Source organism: Artibeus jamaicensis, unplaced genomic scaffold, assembly GCF_021234435.1.
Source record: "Artibeus jamaicensis isolate MK-2021 breed Jamaican fruit bat unplaced genomic scaffold, CSHL_Jam_final contig_956, whole genome shotgun sequence".
In the NCBI taxonomy this organism is placed as follows: Eukaryota; Metazoa; Chordata; class Mammalia; order Chiroptera; family Phyllostomidae; genus Artibeus; species Artibeus jamaicensis.
In genome coordinates this window covers 419,406-438,723 of record NW_026522021.1, presented here as the reverse complement: position 1 = coordinate 438,723, position 19,318 = coordinate 419,406, and the positions used below count along the sequence as shown (strand labels likewise).

General features: G+C 51.7%; 1 protein-coding gene across 3 annotated transcripts; it reads left to right on the top strand.

Moving 5' to 3' along the window:
• The first annotated feature begins 3,076 nt into the window (after window positions 1-3,076).
• Window positions 3,077-16,689, top strand: SSC4D (scavenger receptor cysteine rich family member with 4 domains). Of its 3 annotated transcripts, XM_053655312.1 has the most exons (12): window positions 3,077-3,140; window positions 4,379-4,523; window positions 6,521-6,717; window positions 8,416-8,451; window positions 8,698-9,003; window positions 9,703-9,780; window positions 10,565-10,879; window positions 11,970-12,047; window positions 12,619-12,693; window positions 12,807-13,118; window positions 14,073-14,150; window positions 14,790-15,807. In XM_053655312.1, exons 3-12 carry the CDS (start codon window positions 6,552-6,554, stop codon window positions 15,104-15,106), a joined length of 1,761 nt encoding a protein of 586 aa, XP_053511287.1. In that variant the 5' UTR covers window positions 3,077-3,140; window positions 4,379-4,523; window positions 6,521-6,551; the 3' UTR covers window positions 15,107-15,807. The 3 variants fall into 3 exon arrangements, with proteins under 3 accessions (XP_053511287.1, XP_053511288.1, XP_036995061.2); XM_053655313.1 differs by lacking the exons at window positions 3,077-3,140; window positions 14,790-15,807 and adding an exon at window positions 16,498-16,689 and having other exon boundaries at window positions 4,257-4,523; XM_037139166.2 differs by lacking the exon at window positions 3,077-3,140 and having other exon boundaries at window positions 4,257-4,523.
• The last annotated feature ends 2,629 nt before the right edge of the window (window positions 16,690-19,318 follow it).

Here is a 19,318-nt window from a genome sequence, read left to right as displayed (position 1 = left end):
TCGAACCAGCAACCCTTTGGTTCGAAGGCCCGCATTCAATCCACTGAGTCACACCAGCCAGGGCTGGTTTTCAGGGTTTGATTATTACACATTAAGCTGCTATGGTATTCTTATACAGGTTTTCGTGTGGACATCAGTTGTCCTCTCTCTGCAACAAATGCCTGTTGGGAGCCCCCTGCCTGGTTTCAGGAGCTGTAACCCCCCCCCCCCATGGCTAAGGCTGAGTGAGCAACCTTTGGACCATAAGCCACTAAGGAGACAAAGCTATCTCCCTGGCAGGAGGGCCGCTTTCCGGCCCCCAGTGCTTGATCATTTAGCCAATGATGGGAAAGATTCCCCAAGGGGGGAAACACCTAAGACAGGCAGGATCACGTGGAGGCCCCAGGGAAGGACTTGGGGGGCTATCAAGAAAGGGGGTGATGGACCCTTGCCTCTCAGCTTTGACAAAGCCGGAGTCCTCATTTCTCGTAATTCCTTGACTATATTGCCTCCTCTGCCTGACTTAAGCCTCAAACAATGACAAAGGGTGGTGCAGCCCTGTGCTGGAAAGGGCGGGTTCCCCGGGTTATCAGGCCTGAGAAAGGATGTGTAAAATCCTGTGAGGCCTGTTTTGTTAAGAGTGCTCTTAGTTAAATGATAAAGGTCTGAGCAGGAAATGAGTTTGTTTCCCGAAGTTTTGTAGCCTTTAAGCTGATAGACCCTGACTCAGAAGAAGCCCTAATAGTTCTTTGTATGCTATTTACTGTTTGATCCTTATAGCCTGATAATGACTAATGAGCTATACCTATATTCCTGCACCAATTAAACCCAATAAAAGCCTGTCTAGACAAGGATCAGCGAGCTCTCCCCTTGAGAGAGTGGCCAGGTTGTTCTGAGGCGCTCCCCCCTTGAGGGCCGTCCCTTTTCCTCCACAGGACTCGGCAGTCTGTGCGAATTTGTCTCATGTCTCATCCATAACACCGTGGGCACTGCAGGCCAGTGTCCATGTCAAATGCCCAGGAGTACATTTGTTGGGTTGTATAAGTGTATGTTTAGTTTCTCTAAAAACTACCAAACTGTTTCCCAGAGTGACTGAACTATTTTTACATTCCCTCAAGCAATGTATCCAGTGTTTTCCACATCCTTGTTAGCATTTGGTACTTCCACTATTTTTATTTTAACCATTCTGATAGGTGTGTGGTGATATCTCACTGTGGTCTTAAATTGCATCTCCCTAGAAGCAAGAGTGCTATTGACTATCGGTGTGTTCATTTGCCATCTGTGTACAGCCTTTGGTGAAATCTCTTTTTATGGCTTGGCCATTGTCTAGCTGGAGTGTTTGCTGTTTTCATGTTGAATTTTGAGGGTTCTTTATACATTCTCAATAGGAATATATTAACTCACATGTGCAGTGTACATGCAGCGGAATGTTACCGAGCTACAAGAAGGAATGAGGTGCTGATGCTACAACGTGGATGGATCTTGAAAACTGTGCAAAGTGAAACAAATCAATATTCCTCTCTCTCTAAAATCAATCAATAAATTTGTTTTAAAAAAAAGAAGAGACACCAAAGAGTATCGTCCCCAGCCCCGTATGAGGACACAGTGAGGAGGTGGCTGAGCCAGGGCGAGGGTCCTCACCAGCAACCAAACCCTTCCAGAACCTTCATGTTGGATTGTAGACCTTCTGGAGCTGTGAGAAAATGACTTTCTGTTGTTTAAGCTACACAGTCTATGGTATTTTGATGGGGCAACCCAATCTGACTGATGCAGAGGCTGAAATAGAACTCGACAGCAGAGGCCTGAGCAGCCCTCTTGGACTGTGAGCAAGAAGCCCTGTGTTAAGAATGGCAGAGTGACAGGAGAGAAGGAATTTGGATCCTTCACAACCATGAGGTTTAGATCTCCTACTAGGACTTGTAAGAAAGAGAGAAAAATAAATTTGGATATTGTTTAGATCTGTTATTTTCTGGTAGGTTATACTAGTGTTCGGCAAATATTCATTTTCTCTCCTCCTCCCCTTTGTGGAAGGGGTGTATTTCCCCTGCCCCACTGACAGAGCACCGGCTTGGCCACGTGACTTGCTTCAGACAATGACACACGAGCAGATGGGATGTGTATCGTGCCAAAGCAGAGGCTTAGGTGTGTTCGCGCGGCCTGGCTTGGTCTCTGGGTTCCTGCCTCCGCTGCAGGACGAGGATGCCCTAGGCAACCGCTGTTCCTTTCCTGGGTCCTAGGATGAGGGGCTAATGGAGCAGACCTGAACCTCACTCACAGCCCGAAACAGAGTCATCGCAGCCGACGTGCGGAACCATGGGAGGAAGTCATTGTTGCCTTAAGCCAGCGATTTTCGACCTTCTTCATCTCACGGCACACATAAACTAGTTACTAAAATTCTGTGGCACACCAAAAAATATATTATATTCTTTTGCCCATCTGACAAAAAATAGAAATAATTCTGATGTATTCACACTGGACAACCATTGTTGTGTTAGCTGTTGTCATTTTTTTATTTGACAATCTAACGAAGAGGTCCGTTCCCCTGACTAAATAGTCAGAAATTGCATGTTTTAAAAATTCTTGTGGCACACCAACTGAAAAATCACTGCTTTAACCCATCGCAATTTAGGGGTTGTTTTGCAGGTATCACAGCAAAAAACTGATGACTACAAGTTCTCCCTATTACCTTATCAGAGCTCATAGCCCAACTAAAACGAGGAATGAAACTAGTTCCTTGAATCTCATGACAAGAAGGTCACTGGTGACCTTAGGAAGAGTTGCCCCAATGAAGTGGTCAGGACAGAAGGCAGACTGGAGCAAGCTGAGCAGTGAGTGGGAGGCAAGGAAACGGAGGTACACGTGCAGAGGGCTCTTCAGAGAAGTTTGGCTGTGACGGGGAGGAGGGAGGTGGGCACTCGCAGGAGGAGGGGGTGTGGAGTCCAGCAGCAGCCTTGCAGATTCACTGCGCAGACCTGCCCCGGAGGAAGAACTTGCTGATGAACTGTGTGGAATTCAGTCAGCTGACAGCCTCCAGTCTGACGTACTGCGGCATTTGAGCCAAGGCCTCACCCTTCTCTGAAGGGCATCTCCCAGCCAGGGACAGAGCATGACAGGGATACCAGCACCTGGCCATTTCTACCCTGAAGACTTAACCGACACAGGTTGAAAGGGTTTTCTCGTAATTGCTTTTAATGACAGAGAGCAGAGCACGCTTAGAAGCTCAAAGCAAAGAATCCAGTTGGGAAAGAGCAGCTAACTAGAGAAGTTATATAATAGGCACCCAGATGTAGAGAGGGAGGTCCCTGAGAAGGCAGAAGGAGATGGGGTCTGGACTGAGGGGGACTGGATCCTCAGGCCAGAGGAGGAAGGAAGAAGCAGGAGGAAAGGAGGGATGGGAAAGGGATGATGGCAGACCTCCCATCAGAGAGTTTTCTTTTTCTGAAAAGCAGGAAGCAAGATGAGAGACAGGAAACTAAGTCCCATGAGGTGCATGGGCTGTGTCTCTGTTCTCCACTCGTGGCCTCGGTCTTCCCACCCGCACCACACACAGCTTCAGCGAGACCCCTGGTCCCCAAACATGTTTGAGCCTCAGAGGCTTTTCAGAAACACACTTTTAGGGGTAACCCATCCCTGAACTGCTGGACTGCTGGATCAGAATCTCTGGGGCAGTAGTGGTGGGACAATAATATATATATATATATATATATATATATATATATATATATATATATATATTTTTTTTTTTTTTTTTTAAGTGTTCCTGGGGGTGATGGGATGCATGGTCAGGTTTGGGAACCGCCTTGTGGGGTCTCTAGCTCTGTGGTTCCAGCCAGAAGGTGCAGAATTCTAGCACAGAATTTTATTGAAGCTACAAACTACAATAGCCACTTCCTGTCACCTTTAACTACCAAAGTCCAAAAGGTACCAGAATTCAAGAGGAACCACAATAAGGCAAAATCATCAGCAAAATCAGAAGCCCTAACTACATGGGAAGCCCACCACTCTGGCTCCTGTGAGCACACTTCCAAACCCCTGGGTGGGACGTGGGTCAGGGCATTGTCAAACGGACGCCCCAGGCAACAAGACTAAGGGGTTGAATCAGGGCCATCGCAGGAGATCAGGGATGCTTGGCTGCCCTGCAGCCCAGGGGTGGAGACCTATCCAGTCCTTTCTGAAACCTGAGTCCTGGAGTAGGGGGGAGGAAGGGGGAGGAGGGGCTGCCTGGCCCTGAGAGTCCAAGCCGGCCCCCCTCCCCTCACAGCTCCTCCTCTGCCTGGGTGCCCGTTCTCTGCTCCTCTGCTCTCCCCTTGCATCCCTCTGCCCCTAAGGTCGGGCGGGGACAGGCTGGGGCCACCAGCCAGCTCCATGGACAAAGATTTCGCTTCTGCTCACCTTCCAGCTTTGGAAAGAAAAGAAGGAAGATCTGTGTTGATTTGCATTTGGGAGATCCTACCCCCTCCTAAACTTCTGGGGGCAGAAAAAGTGATTTGACCTTGGATTGACTGTTGAAGAAGGGACAGAAAGAGCCCAGAACATTCCCCCAGGTATGAATCCTTCACTTTTGCTGGTGTGTGCATGTCTGTGTGATGTGTTTCCCACTGGTCAGATGTGAAGTCGTCTTTGACGATCTCCCGGGCCCCTTCTGACCGCTTGGTTCCATGATTCTGCGGCACTAAGCTTCACCCACTCATTCAGTAAACACTTCCTGAGTACCCAGCTGGGCCAGGTGCTGCTATCGAATGAGATCTGGTTCCCGCCATCAAGCGTTCACAGTCTAGATGGGGAGATAGTAATAGTAATAATAGCTACCACACTAATAGTGGGTCAGGCACTAGGCTAAACCTCTTATAAACTTTAGCTTGTTTAACCTAGCAACAACTGTTAGAGGTCACTGTGTTACTAACCCTATTTACAGATGAGCACAGTGAAGCTTACTCAGCAAGGTGTGGTTTCACAGCTAGTGGTTGGTGGAGCTGATGCTGCTAACCATTGTGTTCTGCTGCCTTCCGCCACACTTAAAGGGACAGTTCAGGGCAAAAGACGCACTAATGAACGGTGGGGAGGGAGCAGGAGTGCTTTTGAAAGCCAGGTTCAAAGAGGTCAGGGAACAGTTAAGTCTTGCTTTGACCAAGTTTCCCAGGGAGTAAGGCAGGAGCAGGCTTGGGACCAAGTTTGGAGCTGAAGGCAGGCAGGCTCCAAGAGGCCCACTGGGAGCTCGTGGGTCAGCTGGGACTTGAGATCAGTAGAGACCAGGACCAAGGGTCTTATCCCTCACCCCTGGGCCGGGGTGACAGAGATACAGTGGGGAGACTTGAAGATTCCCAGCCATATTCCCTAGAAGCTGGTGTCCCCATACTCGCGTAGTAAGGGCTGACCTGGCCTGTGGGCCAGTGTCCCAGCTGCCTGAGAGTTTGGTGGCCTGAGGCCCAGGAGAAGGGAGGACAGGGCCAGATCACTAGGGATCCCCTCAGCAAAGATCGGACCGTGGCTCCCCCTCCTCACATCTCTCACCTCCCATCTCCCAGCTGTCTCCAGGCCAGGCAAAGGCAAGACAAAAGCTGATTATTCCACTGGGGGCTGTCCTGGGCCCCATGAATGGGGTATTGAAAACCCCATGCCCACATCCAGATAGGTTTTCATCCTCTCCCCAGGCAGACTCTTTGTATGCCAGGGCCAAGGCACAGCCAGGGAGAGATGGGGTGGGGAGCGCCACAAGGGGCACCATGTCCTTGCAATCTCAATATATCCCAAACAGAACCAGCCCCTACACCAGCAAACCCCCTCCCCCATTTAGTCTGTGAGGGGAGGGGGCACAGGAGTGCTTCTGGTATGCTGGTAACACAGTGTGAATGTTCACTGAGTTCAGCACTTAAGGTTTAAGTACTTTTTTGTTTGTATATCTCAATCCAAAATGTAACAACAAGATCCTCAAGGGCTTCCCATCCCCGAATGGCAGAGCGTACCGAATGGCTTTTGCTCTCCCAGCCCTTCACCATCTTTGCGTATTTGTGAGTCACAGGAACTGTGTTTCCTTGATGTTTTTTCTTTAATTGACTCATTTCTTCTGGTTTAAATTTACTTTAAAGAGTAACTTTAAATTGTTCCTAATAAATGGAAAACCAGAATTCTTTGCCATAAATAGAAGGCATTGAAAAAAAAGCAATGAAAATAAAACAATAAGTATTCATCTTTCACCCCCTAAATGTATGTGGATTGCACCAGGGGCACCAACACCGCTCTCTGGGATGCGCTGCCCCAGAGGATGAACTCAGCCCTGGGCCCAGCTGTGTGGCCTGTCGGGTCTGGGCCCAGAGAGCCCTCCAGCCTCATCTCCCACCATCTGCCCTCACATGCTCTCTGCTCCAGCCTGACCTAACTCCTCATCAGCGTCCATCTGTGCTCCCTTCCTTCCCGTCTCCCAGCTGTTGCTCCTGCTACCTCCACTCAGAATGCCAAACTCAAGTGAAAATGTCACTTTGTCAACTGAAGCTCTCACTGGGCCCTTCCAGCTGAAAGAAGTGACTCGGGCTTTTCATTCCAGATGTTCCTGCTGTGACTTCTCCCCTAGCTCCATGATGGAACCATCAGAAAGGCCACTGACTGGCTGGACACACCAGGAAGCAGAAATTCGAATTGGTCCCCAATCAGATCAGAGCAGGGGGTGGAGGCCTGGAGACCGGAGTACAGCCCTTGCACCCATCCCCCCAGCCCTATCCTTCCTTCTCCTTTTGCCACTGGGTGAGTGCTGTCCCCCAACCCCCAACCCCCAACCACGTCCCTTTCTGGCTCTCCTTTCCCGGCTCTAAAATTATGGTGGGAGGTGGTTTGTAAGTGAGGTGGTTTCCAACATCCTTTGCAGCTCCGACATGTGTCCAGGGTTGATGAGAGCTAAGCGTCTCAGCTGGGGAAATGGAGGGTTCAGTGCTAGAGATGAGGGATCAGTGTACACAGAGTGTGGGCAGTTAAGGGACGTTGGAAACAGGGAAGGGGGAAAAGGGGGCGGGCTCACCTATGCCTGTTGGAAAGGCAGCTGATATAATAGATGGAATCAAATAACGTAGGGACTATCCTAACTTAAAAAAGAAGAAACCAGGTCTCAGTTTCTTCATCTATAAAATGGGTTCCTTAGTGCATGTCTTGGAGAATTGCTGTTTCTCTGAAACAATGTCTGTGAAAGTGTCTGCACAGCACTCTGTGTAAAAGGGGACTATTGTGGAGTTTTTGCTGCCCGTGCTAGGCCAGTGTCCTTGTTTCTTCCCCTCCGCCAGGCCATGTATACTCAGACTGTATGGGGAAGAAGCGTGTGGCTAGTTCGGTTGGAATACCACTTCCACCCTTTGTTGTGTGACCTTGAGCAAGTTGCCTAACCTAACTAAACCTGAAGTTTCCCCATCTGCAAAATCCTACCTATCTTGTTGTCCTAACGATTAAGTGACAGGTGGCAAACACAAGGCCAAATCCAGCCCTCCACCTTGTTTCTACCCGGTGGCAGCGCCAAGTTCTTGCTTATTCTTGCTTGTGGCCTGTTAAGGAGTAGTTACATCTATACAGTCCTAAAATTACACTCAGCCCTTTGAAGGCAACCTCGAGACTGATGTGGCCCCCGGTGAACATGAGTTTGATACCCCCGGATTAAATGAACCAGGCCACATAAAGCAGTGAGCACAGTGCCTGGCATGTACATACATGAGAGCTGAAGCAGAAGGACTCATCTAGGTAAAGCTTTAGGGATAAATCATAATGAATACCAAAACTAGTTTGCACACTTAAGGCAGAGCTACTAGCATCTGCTGAGTAACAGGCTCTGGGCAGAGGGCTCTGGGAGACACCAAGATGAGGCAGGCATGGCCACATCTCTAGGCAGACGATCCGGAAAGGCATGTATGTGGTGTCCAGGCACTCAGAGGGAGTAGACAGCACTTTTAGCTGAGCTCTCCAGGAAGGCTTTATGGAGGAGGGGGCTCCAAGCAGGGTCTTAAAGGCTCTAATGGGCTGCGATGAGCAGAATTGGCCAGAACTGTTCAAGCAGAGGAGACCGCGTGGTTAAAGTCCTGCAGACAAGATTGATGGCATATTAAGAAGTAAGGGAACCTGGTCAGGAGATAATAGAAGGCTTTGTAGAGAAAGCTCAAGAGCTGGGACTCCTATAAGAAATGGGGAGTCTGAGAAATTTAGCAGTAGAGTGGGGTAAACAACCCCACTTGAGAGATCTGTCTTAGGCAGATCTCTCTGGGGTGGCAGTGGACCAATAGGAGAGGGGTGAAACAAGACTGACCAGGACGTCAGGGACCTGAGAAGATGAGACTGGGCAAGCGAGGGTAGTGAAGAGGAGGGGGGTGACGGTAAGGACTGTGGTGGGAGGAGAGGCTGTGTATCCAGGGCCAGGCAGCAAAGGGAGGGGGGAGAGGGGCCAATGCTCTCCTCACTCTGTTTCAGCCAGTGCCCTACAGCCCACCCCACTGCCCTTTCCAGGTAGGTGCCCCTGCTCCTTCTTCCCCCACCCCTGTCCTGACCCCAGGTACTCAGGTGCTCAGAGACAAGACCTCCATTATCTTAGATGCCCCAAAAGGGATTGCGCCAGTCTCCCCATTTCATAGACAGGGAGAAATAAGACCTAGGAAGGACTGTTCCCAAGCATCCCATAATTTCATGGAAAGCTGGGCATCCTGGAGGTTGGACCCAGGGATGCCCCTGGTGCCAGCTCAACCCTCTCCACAGAACTGAGGCTGGTGGGGGGTCCGAGCCGCTGCCGGGGTCGCCTGGAGGTCCTGCATGGTGGCTCCTGGGGCAGTGTCTGTGACGACGACTGGGACGTGGTAGACGCCAATGTGGTATGTCGTCAGCTGGGCTGCGGCCTGGCACTGCCTGTGCCTCGGCCCCTTGCCTTTGGCCAGGGCCGAGGCCCCATCCTGCTGGACAACGTGGACTGCCTGGGGCAGGAAGCTGCTCTGAGCGAGTGCGGCAGCCGAGGTTGGGGAGTCCACAACTGCTTTCACTACGAGGATGTGGCTGTCCTGTGCGATGGTGAGCAGACCCCTGTGCCGTAGCAGGGCAGACAGACTCTGTCAGACAGCAGGGCTGAAGGCTAGATAAATGAAGGGACTTCCCAGCGGTAACACTGTGCCATGTAGAAGACCAAGCCAGTGGCTGCACTGCATGGTGCTGGGGAAGAGCCCCAGGCTGGCTGTCAGAAGCCCTGGGCCCCAATGGTGCTTCTGGCTCATTGTGTGACGTTGGTCAAAACCCAGCATTACTCCTACCATGTAGGGCTCTGGCTGTCCCAGCAAGGCCCCCTTCTCATTTTTAAAACCAGATGATTGGGGTCAACACTAGCTGTAGGTCCACTTGGCATAGAGTTGCAGCAGAAATCTCTGAGAGGCTTTGATCTTGAGAACAGTGGTTTTAATTTTTAGGAAAATCCCCCAGACGGCTCCAATGGTGGCCCTATCCCAGAGTTTCTGTTCCGCAGATCTGGGGTGGGGCCTGACAATTTACCTTTCTCGAGTGATGTGATACTGCTTTAAGAACTAATAGAACTCCAGAACTACTGCTTTCTGGATGCAGAAGGCCCTTTCACCTCTTGTACCCCTGGCTTTGACCCTTTGTGTGGCCAGAGACCCTGGGCTCAGGTACCTTAGGGGTCCAGGCTCTGTCACTCATATACTTGTGAATGTGAGGACAAAAACCAGAAAGGTCCATTTGTCCTCCTCTCTTCCTTTCCAGAGTTCTTGCCCACGCAGCGCCCAGCAAAGAAAGTGTTAACCACTATGGTGCCCCCTACAACACCCAGGAATGGGAATGGTAAGTAAGGGCAATGTCCATGCCCACCTGGGTCTCAGGAAAGGGACCCAGAGGATAGTCTCCAATACCTGCCCTAAGACAGAAAGAGAGGGATTAATGATGGTTGAGTTTGGTCATTCCCCCTCCCACCATGCCCCCTGTACCCCCTTAAGCAGCTTACCTGGATAGGGCAAGAGGATCGATTCCTGTGGAATGATTAAAAAGAGCACCAGGTTGGAGAAAGTGAGAGAGGTGAGCACTGGATCTTAATCTGATGGGAAAGTCAGATAGGCACAGCAATGCTGATGATAATGTAGAACAAGAAAGTGAAAAGTAACCCCCAAAAGGAACAGATAAACAGGCCAGGAAGTCCAGAAGAGGAAGAGGGTCCAATCCATCACAGATCAGGCAGGGTTTGCGGGAAGAAGAGTCCTTGGTGCTTCACCTGGGAAGGTGAGAAGGCTTTCGCTACAGTCTTAAATGAGGAAGCAGCACAACCTTGTCGCTTAGGAGAGGGCGGACAAGGGCAGGGAGGGTTGCTTTCAGGCAGGAAGTGACAGTCAAACCAATCTGCCCTCTGATCCCACAAACCACCGAATCAGGAATGTGAGAAGACAGTGCCTTAGGGTGAGTTAGTAACTCCTCCAAGCGTTTTAGGTCCTGGGGCACCATGCACTCTAGGTATGTGGGTATGGGGTGGGCCTGGGGCAGGCCTAGGGCAGAAGTGCGTTGGATTAGGAGAGGATGGGAGGCAGAGCTCTGTGGGATTTGCTCCTTGCCCCCTCCCCTGTCCCACCCTCACCAGGTGAGGGCAGTGTGCGTCTGGTTGGGGGCGCGGGCCCTTGTCAGGGCCGAGTGGAGATCCTGCATAGCGGCCTGTGGGGCACCGTGTGCGACGATGACTGGGGACTGCCAGATGCTACCGTGGTCTGCCGCCAGTTGGGCTGCGGGGAGGCACTGGCCGCCACCACTAACGCCTTCTTCGGCTATGGCACGGGACACATCATGCTAGACAACGTGCACTGTGAAGGCAGCGAGCCCCGCCTGACGTCATGCCTGAGCCTGGGCTGGGGTGTGCACAACTGTGGCCACCACGAGGATGCTGGAGCGCTATGCGCAGGTGCGAGCTCAAGCGGGGCGGGGCCGGTGGGAGGGACCAAGCTGCGCCCAGATGCGGGCGGAGCCTGAGTGGGGCTGGGGCGGGTAGAGCGTTGGTGGTTACCTGGGTGTTTCCCAGAGTAATCCAGGAAGGCCCCGAAATTACTTTTAATATCTCAGTACTGCTCTAGAAGTGCCTCAGAAAACCCCAGTACTCTTTGTGGTGAGCTCCACAGTGTATAATACTACAATAGTGCTTTACTAATAATACTCCAGAATTACAGCAGTACCCCAAGAATGCCTGCGGAGTTCTCCAGCATGTTTTAAGTACTCTTCATGGAATATTTCAGAGTAATAGAACTCTAAAGTCACCTCAGAAATACTCCATTGTAGCCCAAGTATGTCCCTAGAAGCAGCTAGCACAGCCCTCTTTACTCCCGATGCTCTTTATTTCCCTCCACCTTGCCCCTGCCCATTTTGAGAGGTTTTCTGAGCAAATATGAGTAGTAGGGCCAATAATGGCACTTCACAGACGGATTCCACTCTACAAGACATAAAATGCTTACCCATGCATGTCTCACAGCAAACTAGGGGCCATCATATCCAGGTTATAGACGATCAAATTGGGGCCCAGTGAGGCAGAGCCATACCCATGGCCATGCAATGAGCCCTGTCAAAGTCACAGCTGACCTTGCTGCATGGTCTCTGGCATGCCCCTTGCCCTCTCTAGTCCTGTTTTATCTGTAGGATGGGGATAATGAGTCTTGTTCTGCAAGACTTTCAGGACTGTGGATGGCCCTCCCCTGTGGATAAAACCTCTTTTCTCCCCATTTTGGACACAGATGGGATTTCTGAGACCATGGAAAAGAAAGGAAAGCATGTCTTTGAAAGTTCTATATAAACTGTGGTATGGACACCTGTACGATATGTGAATTACAACCACTGTCAAAGTGGGGCAGACCTCCTGGATCTCAGCGGAGGCTAAGCCCCCAGCTCTAGAAGTGAAATCTGTTGTCTACTTCAGAGAAACCCTTCTGTCCTCCTGACATCCCAAGGCTGACCAGGAACCAGAACCTTGGCCTCTGACCCTGCTCACTTCTCTTCTGCTCTAGTTCTAGGCCCCCCCACTCTCACAGCACTGCCATCCTCAGCCACAAGAGAGGACTGGGCCTGGCACACAGAGCCAGAGGGTAAGGAGCCCAGCCTGAGCCTGCTAGCCTCTAGGCTAGAACAGTAGGGGCAAGGTGGGTAGGGCTGGGAAATGAGAAGACTATTTGGATCCATAGAAAGGGGACCCTGACTAAAAGGCTTTTGGCTGGATGATAGAGATGGGTGAGAGAGCAGAGGAGCAGATAGAGCAAGAATGAAATCCGACCTCTGAAAAGTTCAGTAAGGTGGGGAAAGGTAGTAAGAGGTTTCTTCAAATCTCTCAAGTAAATTTGGGTTGGTGCTGAGGTTGGGAATGGAGAGGCCTTGTGAGAGGATTCAGGTAAAGGCAGAATGAAGAAGTATATTTGAAAATTAGGGCTGAAACTATCATTGGGATTGAAATTAGGATAATACCTGGAAAGAGGGTTTGGTTCATTCCAATCAAATTTCCTGACTGAGGACCCACCAATCAACATGGTGACTCCAGAGTTGAGGCCAAGCGTGGGGTACACGTGGGGTACAGTTGGGAGATCTCAGTAGGAGACCTGGTGCTTGCTGTAGGCCAGGAGGCCTCCCCTTCAGATACTTTATCTAGAAGCCCTGTCTCCGCAGCTACAAGACTTGGTGCTCTCCCTTCCAGAGAGACAGCACTGTTCACCACTGCCTCCTGGGCCGCGGGGAAGAAAAGTAAGTGGCAGAGCAGGGATCCCATGGTGGGTGGGAAAGGATGGGGCTGGGGCACCACCCAGGAGCAGGTGGCTCCAGCCCAGCCTCTGGCCACGGGCCTGTGCGCCCTGCAGGCGGGCGGCTGCGGCTAGTGGGCGGCCCAGGGCCGTGCCGCGGCCGCGTGGAGGTTATGTACGCCGGGGGCTGGGGCACCGTGTGCGACGATGACTGGGATTTCGCGGATGCGCGCGTGGCCTGCCGAGAAGCGGGATGCGGGCCTGCGCTGGGCGCCACGGGCCTCGGACACTTCGGCTACGGCCGCGGCCCAGTGCTGCTGGACAACGTGGGCTGCGCGGGCACAGAAGCCCGCCTGAGCGACTGCTTCCACCTGGGCTGGGGTCAGCACAACTGTGGCCACCACGAAGACGCCGGAGCGCTCTGCTCAGGTAAGGTCACCGCAGGACCGCACAAGGGGAAGAAACTACTGCGCCGCCCGGAAGCAGCAGCATGGGCGGGGCCACGCACAGGCTAGTACCGCGGTGCAACGGGATAAAGCGGGATTTGAGAAACGGGCGGGGCCGCGCACAGACAACCCCGTACAGTGTGGGCGTATGCGGGTGCTTACGGAGCCCTGGGTGGGGCAAAGCAGGATCTGAGAAATGAGCGAGGCCGGACGTAGGCACGCACTGCTGCGTGGGACGGGTGGGGCAGAATCTGTCGAGTAATGGGAGGGGCTGCGCGTGTGGACTCCCTGCAGTTCTGCCACCTGGGCGGAGCCAGAGACAACGCGCACTCCGCAGAGAGGCGGAGCCCGTCCCTCAAGGCACAGGGTGGCTGTGCGGCGTGGGCGAGGCAGGAAGGGAGCGCCCTCTGCTTTGAGGGGGTGGGACCTGTTCGGGAGGTTGCGTGTCCTACAGCAGTGAGGGGCGGGGCATGAGGTGAGAGACCAAAGACCAGGGATAAATTCTGAAAGTCTGTAAAGGGCGGGGCCGGGGTGCTGTTGCTCTGCTGAGTTAAGGACCCACAAAGCCCTAATAAACGGACAGTTGATCAGCTTTCGGGAGCTGTGGGAGGAACAAGTGGAAAGGAGTATTTGTAGAGTCTTATATATTTTAAAATGCTTCTAGTCATTGCTTGGTGTAGGAATTGATATCTTCACCCTGTTTGGTGCCCCAGGTCTACAAAGGGTAGGCTACAAAGGATTCTGCCTTGGGCCTTGGTGAAAGAAACACAATCACCATTTCTGATCCAAGGGGCAAGGGGCAGTTATCCTTCAGGGCCCTGTGAAGTCCTTTATCCCTAAATCAGGCTTCCCTTCAAGGGTAGGTGGTGACCTGGCCTCACCGAACATGTTCCTCAGTGTTACAACCACCTCTTTTTCTTTGTCTTCGCTGATCCAGGCCCAGAGGAGCTAGGACTACAAGTCCAGCAGGATGGTTCTGAGACCACCCGAGTTCCCACTCCTCGGCCCAGGGACGGTAGGTGCCCACAACCCCTAAGAGGGAGGTGGAGGCATCGGGATAGTAAGGACCAGAATCATAGGAGGTTACAGCCTGGGTTTAGATGCCTCAGCAGATTTGTACCATGTCCTGGAACGTTTGTCCTTTTGTGCTAGTCTTGAGTCTCATTAATAGAGAGATGATGTCCAGAAAGAGGGAGGTGGATTTTAAGCTAGAGGAATCTAGACATTTCTAGAAATGGGATCAAAATGAGGGGATAGGGTCCCTTTCCTAAGGAGAGAAATGAAAGAATCGCCTCTTTAGCTGGGCGAGCCAGCGGGTGAGAGGAGGCAATGATGACTTCAGAAGATGCAATCACAGTCTCCGGAGAGTAGCCCTGGGGTTGAGGTACTGGGAGGACTAAGGAGAGAGCAGACACGGAACCTGACATGCTCAGAACACCCTGCAAAGGCTTGTACATGTTCTGTCATCTGGAGACTGAGTCTGGACTGATGTGCATCCTATTTAAATCTCATTTGTCTGCCCTGGTCTGGTGGCTGCGAGGGCAGTGCTGTGTCTCAGACCAATATTCTGCTCCCTCGACCCCTCCTCTGGCCTTGCTTGGAAGTGGCCTGGCACAGGCCAGCACCATCCAAATCTCAGCCTTGTCCCCTACAGGGCACCTACGTCTGGCCAATGGAGCCCACCGATGTGAGGGGCGTGTAGAGCTCTTCCTAGGACAGCGGTGGGGCACTGTTTGTGATGATGCTTGGGACCTGCGGGCAGCTGGTGTCCTGTGCCACCAGCTGGGCTGTGGCCAGGCCCTGGCAGCTCCTGGAGAGGCCCACTTTGGCCCAGGCCGAGGCCCTATCCTCTTGGACAATGTCAAGTGCCGTGGAGATGAGAGTGCCCTTCTGCTGTGCTCTCATATCCGCTGGGATGCCCACAACTGTGATCACAGTGAGGATGCCAGTGTCCTGTGCCGACCATTGTGACCCAGTCCACTCTGCAGACCACTTATTCTGGAGACCTACTGTGGCCTGCCCCTCCGCCTCCAGGAAGCCTTCCTCTTGTATCAACTACAGTTCACTCAGCCCTTCCCTCCCCTTGCCTGGGAGAGAGCCTGCCCTGATGGTGTGGTCCTGCACGGGGCTGCCGGACTCTATCCCATGAACTTATTATGTGACCTCACCTGCTATCAACTGTCGTGGGCCCAATTCAGTGAAAGCTCCCACTTTCTGCTCAGCCAAAACAGAAACTTGGGGGTAGGGAATGACTTCTAACTCTTCTCTTTGGTGGGGCTCCAGTTACAACACCCCTGATCCTGCCTTCCTGCAACCCAGTCCATGAGGTTCAGGGGGTCTCTGAAAATGGGGTACCTCCCTTCTCCTACCCATCTTGGGATCCCCAAGAAGAGGGAAGGCAGGAGAGGCCTGTAGTTTTTACCTTAGCCTGCCTGGGGCTGTAGAGGAACCTGGGTCATTGCCCTAGCCTGCTCTGTGAGGTCCTGGACTCAGATGGTGCTTGGCTGGACAAGGGGACTGGAGGGGCCAAAGCGGGACAGTGGCCCCTCCCTGCAGCTGGAACCAGCATCTCTGATATTTGCTGCCCCCACCACAGAGCCTCCACTTGCAAAAGCAAAGAACCATGGAGGCCTATAGCCACCCTTTCAGAGGTGCCAAGTCAATAAAACATTGTCCCCCTGTCTTTTAACTGAGGTCAGTGTTTGGGCACAAGTGCATTGTTTGTGGCAGCAGGAGAGACTCTGGCGAGGACTCTCTGAAGGCTCGAGGTTGGAGGGCAATTCAACAACAACATCAGAGAATTCTCTGAAGGCCCATCACATCCTGGAAATGCTGACTCACAGTGTCAGGCCTGGAAAGGCTCTAGAGGGTCTCCTAGCCCATTCCTGTTTTCCTTTTACATGTAGAAAAATCTAGGTCCTGCAAAACGAAGGGGTCTGCTCAAAGCCATATAGCAAGGTGGTAGAGTTACTAGAACAGAAAAAATTGAGAGGAGGAAGGCAGGTAAGGGAGAGTAAAACAGCACTGGGACTTCCTCAGAGGCTGCTTTTGGGGCACCTTACTTGCAGTTCCAGGGGCAGAGAGAAGTGGGGGATCCTGCCAGAGCTTCTCTCAGCCCTGAGGTCTTGCTGGAAACTCGCGTCAAGCCTCTGCCCTCCAGGTCCAGGCTCTGCATTTGTTCCCTTTGGCTGCTGTACCAAAAGGACCACAAACTTAGTGGCTAAAAACAACACAAATTGATTACCTTACAGTTCTCGAGTTTACTAGTCTGAACTAGTTCACTAGGCTAAGTTCAAGGTGTCTGCAGAGTAGTGTTCTTTCTGGAGGCTCTAGGGAAGAATCTGTTTCCTTACCTTTTCCAGCTCCTAGAGGCAACCCTCATTCCACGTCTGCTCGTGACTTCCTTCCAGCCAGCAATGACGTCATTCTGACTGCTGCTTCTACCATCTCGAACTCCTCTCCTGACTCTGCTGCCTCCCTCGTTCATCCTCAGTTTCTTGTGATTATGTTAGACTCGCCTGGATAATCCAGGATAATCTCTCTATCTCAAGGTCTTTAATTAAATTACACCTGCATAATTCCTTTAGCCTTGTAAGGTAAGACATTCAGGAGCTCCAGGGATCGGGATGTGGACATCTTTCAAGGGCCATTCTTTTGCCTCCCACAGGCTCTAAACCTGGGTCCTGGCTCCCAGCCAACAGGGAGGCAGACACTTTAGCTCCAAATTCCATCTGCTCTTGGCAGTAATGGCTTTGACTCCATTTGTTAGGGAGCTCTCTGAGACTCACCATGTCATTGAAGAGATGAGGGCTGAAGGGAAAGAAGGAGTGAAAATGCTTAAGAATTCAGGGAGTCGGACAGGGATGCTCTCGCCACCCACAGTATCTGGATCTGAACCCAGCGTACTCAGATGCTGCTTAGCTTGTGGTCATAGCCATTCTAGCCAAACCCACGGTTGAATATTCCTCTCCTTTGTTGGAAGTGTCACAGCTTCCCGTCCCTTGGGTCCCCTTTCCCATCTAAAACAAGTGCTTTTCTTGATCTCTCATTTGACTCTCATAACAGCTCTGTGAGGGAAGTAGTATTGTCCCTTTTTACTGACAGGGAAAACAGGCTCAGAGAGGAGAAATGACTTGTTCAGGCTTGTACAGTGGACCCAGGACTAGAACGTCAGATTCCTGATACCCACTGACATTGGTCACGAAGGGATCAGGTTCTTCCCCTTCAACCTGTGCCCCTAAGTGAGTGCCACCTGGAGCACAGTCTTCATTGACTCAGTATGGACACAGAGAGTGAGCGAGAAGTAAATCTTTGCTGTTGTAAACTACTGAGAGTGGGGGTTGTTTATCAGAGCAGCCTAACCTAGCCTGTGCTGCCTGAGACCTTCCTCCGGGGTTACCTGAAACCTGCTTTCCAGACAGTCACTAAGGCTGGTTCTGGTCATGGTTTTATTCAGCACTTTTGGTGGTCTGTGTGGAAGGACTAAGTGAGACTGGGAGCACACAGCTAAATAAGACAGGGCTTTTGCTCTTGAGAAACTCATGGAATAATCCAGTGATGACTTGCGTGCCCTGTAGTCCCCTGAAACTCAGTCCGTCCCACTTGGAATTTTGTCACCCACACCTACATCCAGATTTCCCCGTTTAGTGAGTATCACTCCCCACCATTAGCTTAAGCTAGAAACCTGGGTATTAACCCCAACAATCCACCCCCAAAATAATCGACTGTTAAAACCTACTGATTGCATTTCCCAAATCATCCTGGAGTCTGTGCACATCTCTCCATCCCCACATTTTGGACCCCAAGCACGAGCATGGGTTCAGCGACAGAATGCAGCCAGGAGAACAGACCATGCTAGCCGGACAGGGACAATGTGGACTGAACAAATGGCACAGAATGTTTGGACACTGGTCTTTGTACTAGGGCTTGATAAAGACAAGGTTGGACTTTTTTCATGGCAGGGCACACAGCTATGAGACATTGGGAACTTGGGGCAGCCTTGCACTTCAACCACAGTAAATCGTACCACAGCCTCCCCTGTGTGGGTCCCCAGAGTGCTTTTCTGGTGAGTCCACGAAAGGACCCCATTTTCACCAGCAGCACAACCACAGCTTCTTCACTGTCTTCCTGTCTCGGAACCCATTCCCCAGATCACGAGAGTTGTCTCATGTTTACCAGTTTGATGGTGCCACTCCCCTGCTCAACCCCTTTGTCTTCTATGTTCACCATCTTAAGTGAGATTTATCATGGTGCTACTCCCCTGCTCAAACCCCTTTTATGGTCCCCCAGTCTCTTCCTCAACTCCTTAGCTCAGTTTACAAGGTCCTGCACAGTCTGGCTCTGCCTGGGTTTTCGGCATCATCCCTCCCCACTCCTGCTGCCAGGATCTAGCCAGGTTGAACTACTTTCAATTCCTCTAATGTCTGGGCTCTCTTCCCACCAAGCCTCTGCACATGCTGTTCTCTCTGCCTGGAATAGGCGTCACCCTCTCTCCTCCTTCCCCTCAGTCAACTCTTATTTAGCCTCATGTCTTGGCTTTCCTTTTCTCCAGAGGCCTCCACTAAGACCACTCCCTCCCTATCTGGACTGGGAACCCACACTGCTCCCTGTACCTCCCCAGTGACACCACTCACCCCTGAGTCTCAGGAGACTGCCAGCTTGGCTGCACCCTCTGCTAACCCAGGGGGGCTGGGTCTGGGTCTGTTGTGCCCAACTTTGTGCACAGGATGTCACACACAGTAGGTGCTCAGATAGTATTTGTCAAGTAGCACACAAGCAGACACTTCCGGAGCACCTGTGTGATAGGCCAAGTGTTGTGCTGGGCTCCGGGGCTGTAGAGCAAGAGGAGATGTAGACCACGTTTCAGTTTGCACAGCACAGAGATTACCTTCAAGAGAATATTGATGATAAGTCATTAAAGAAATCAGTAGCCAAGAGAATTAAACCTACTGATTAGTTCTACAAAAAACATAAAGCAGGGTGTTGTGGTAGGAATTGGGTGATCAGGGAAGGCCTTTGAGTAGGTGAGGTTTGAGCCAGGCCTCACTGAGTGAGGGGGAGCTGGCCATGAACTTCTGGCCATTCCAGGTCCTTCAGTAGGGGGTTAGCCTGACCTGCCAAAGGACCAATGAGAAGGGCATTGTGACTAGAGCAAAGAGGGTCATGCTGAAGTGAGTCAGAAAA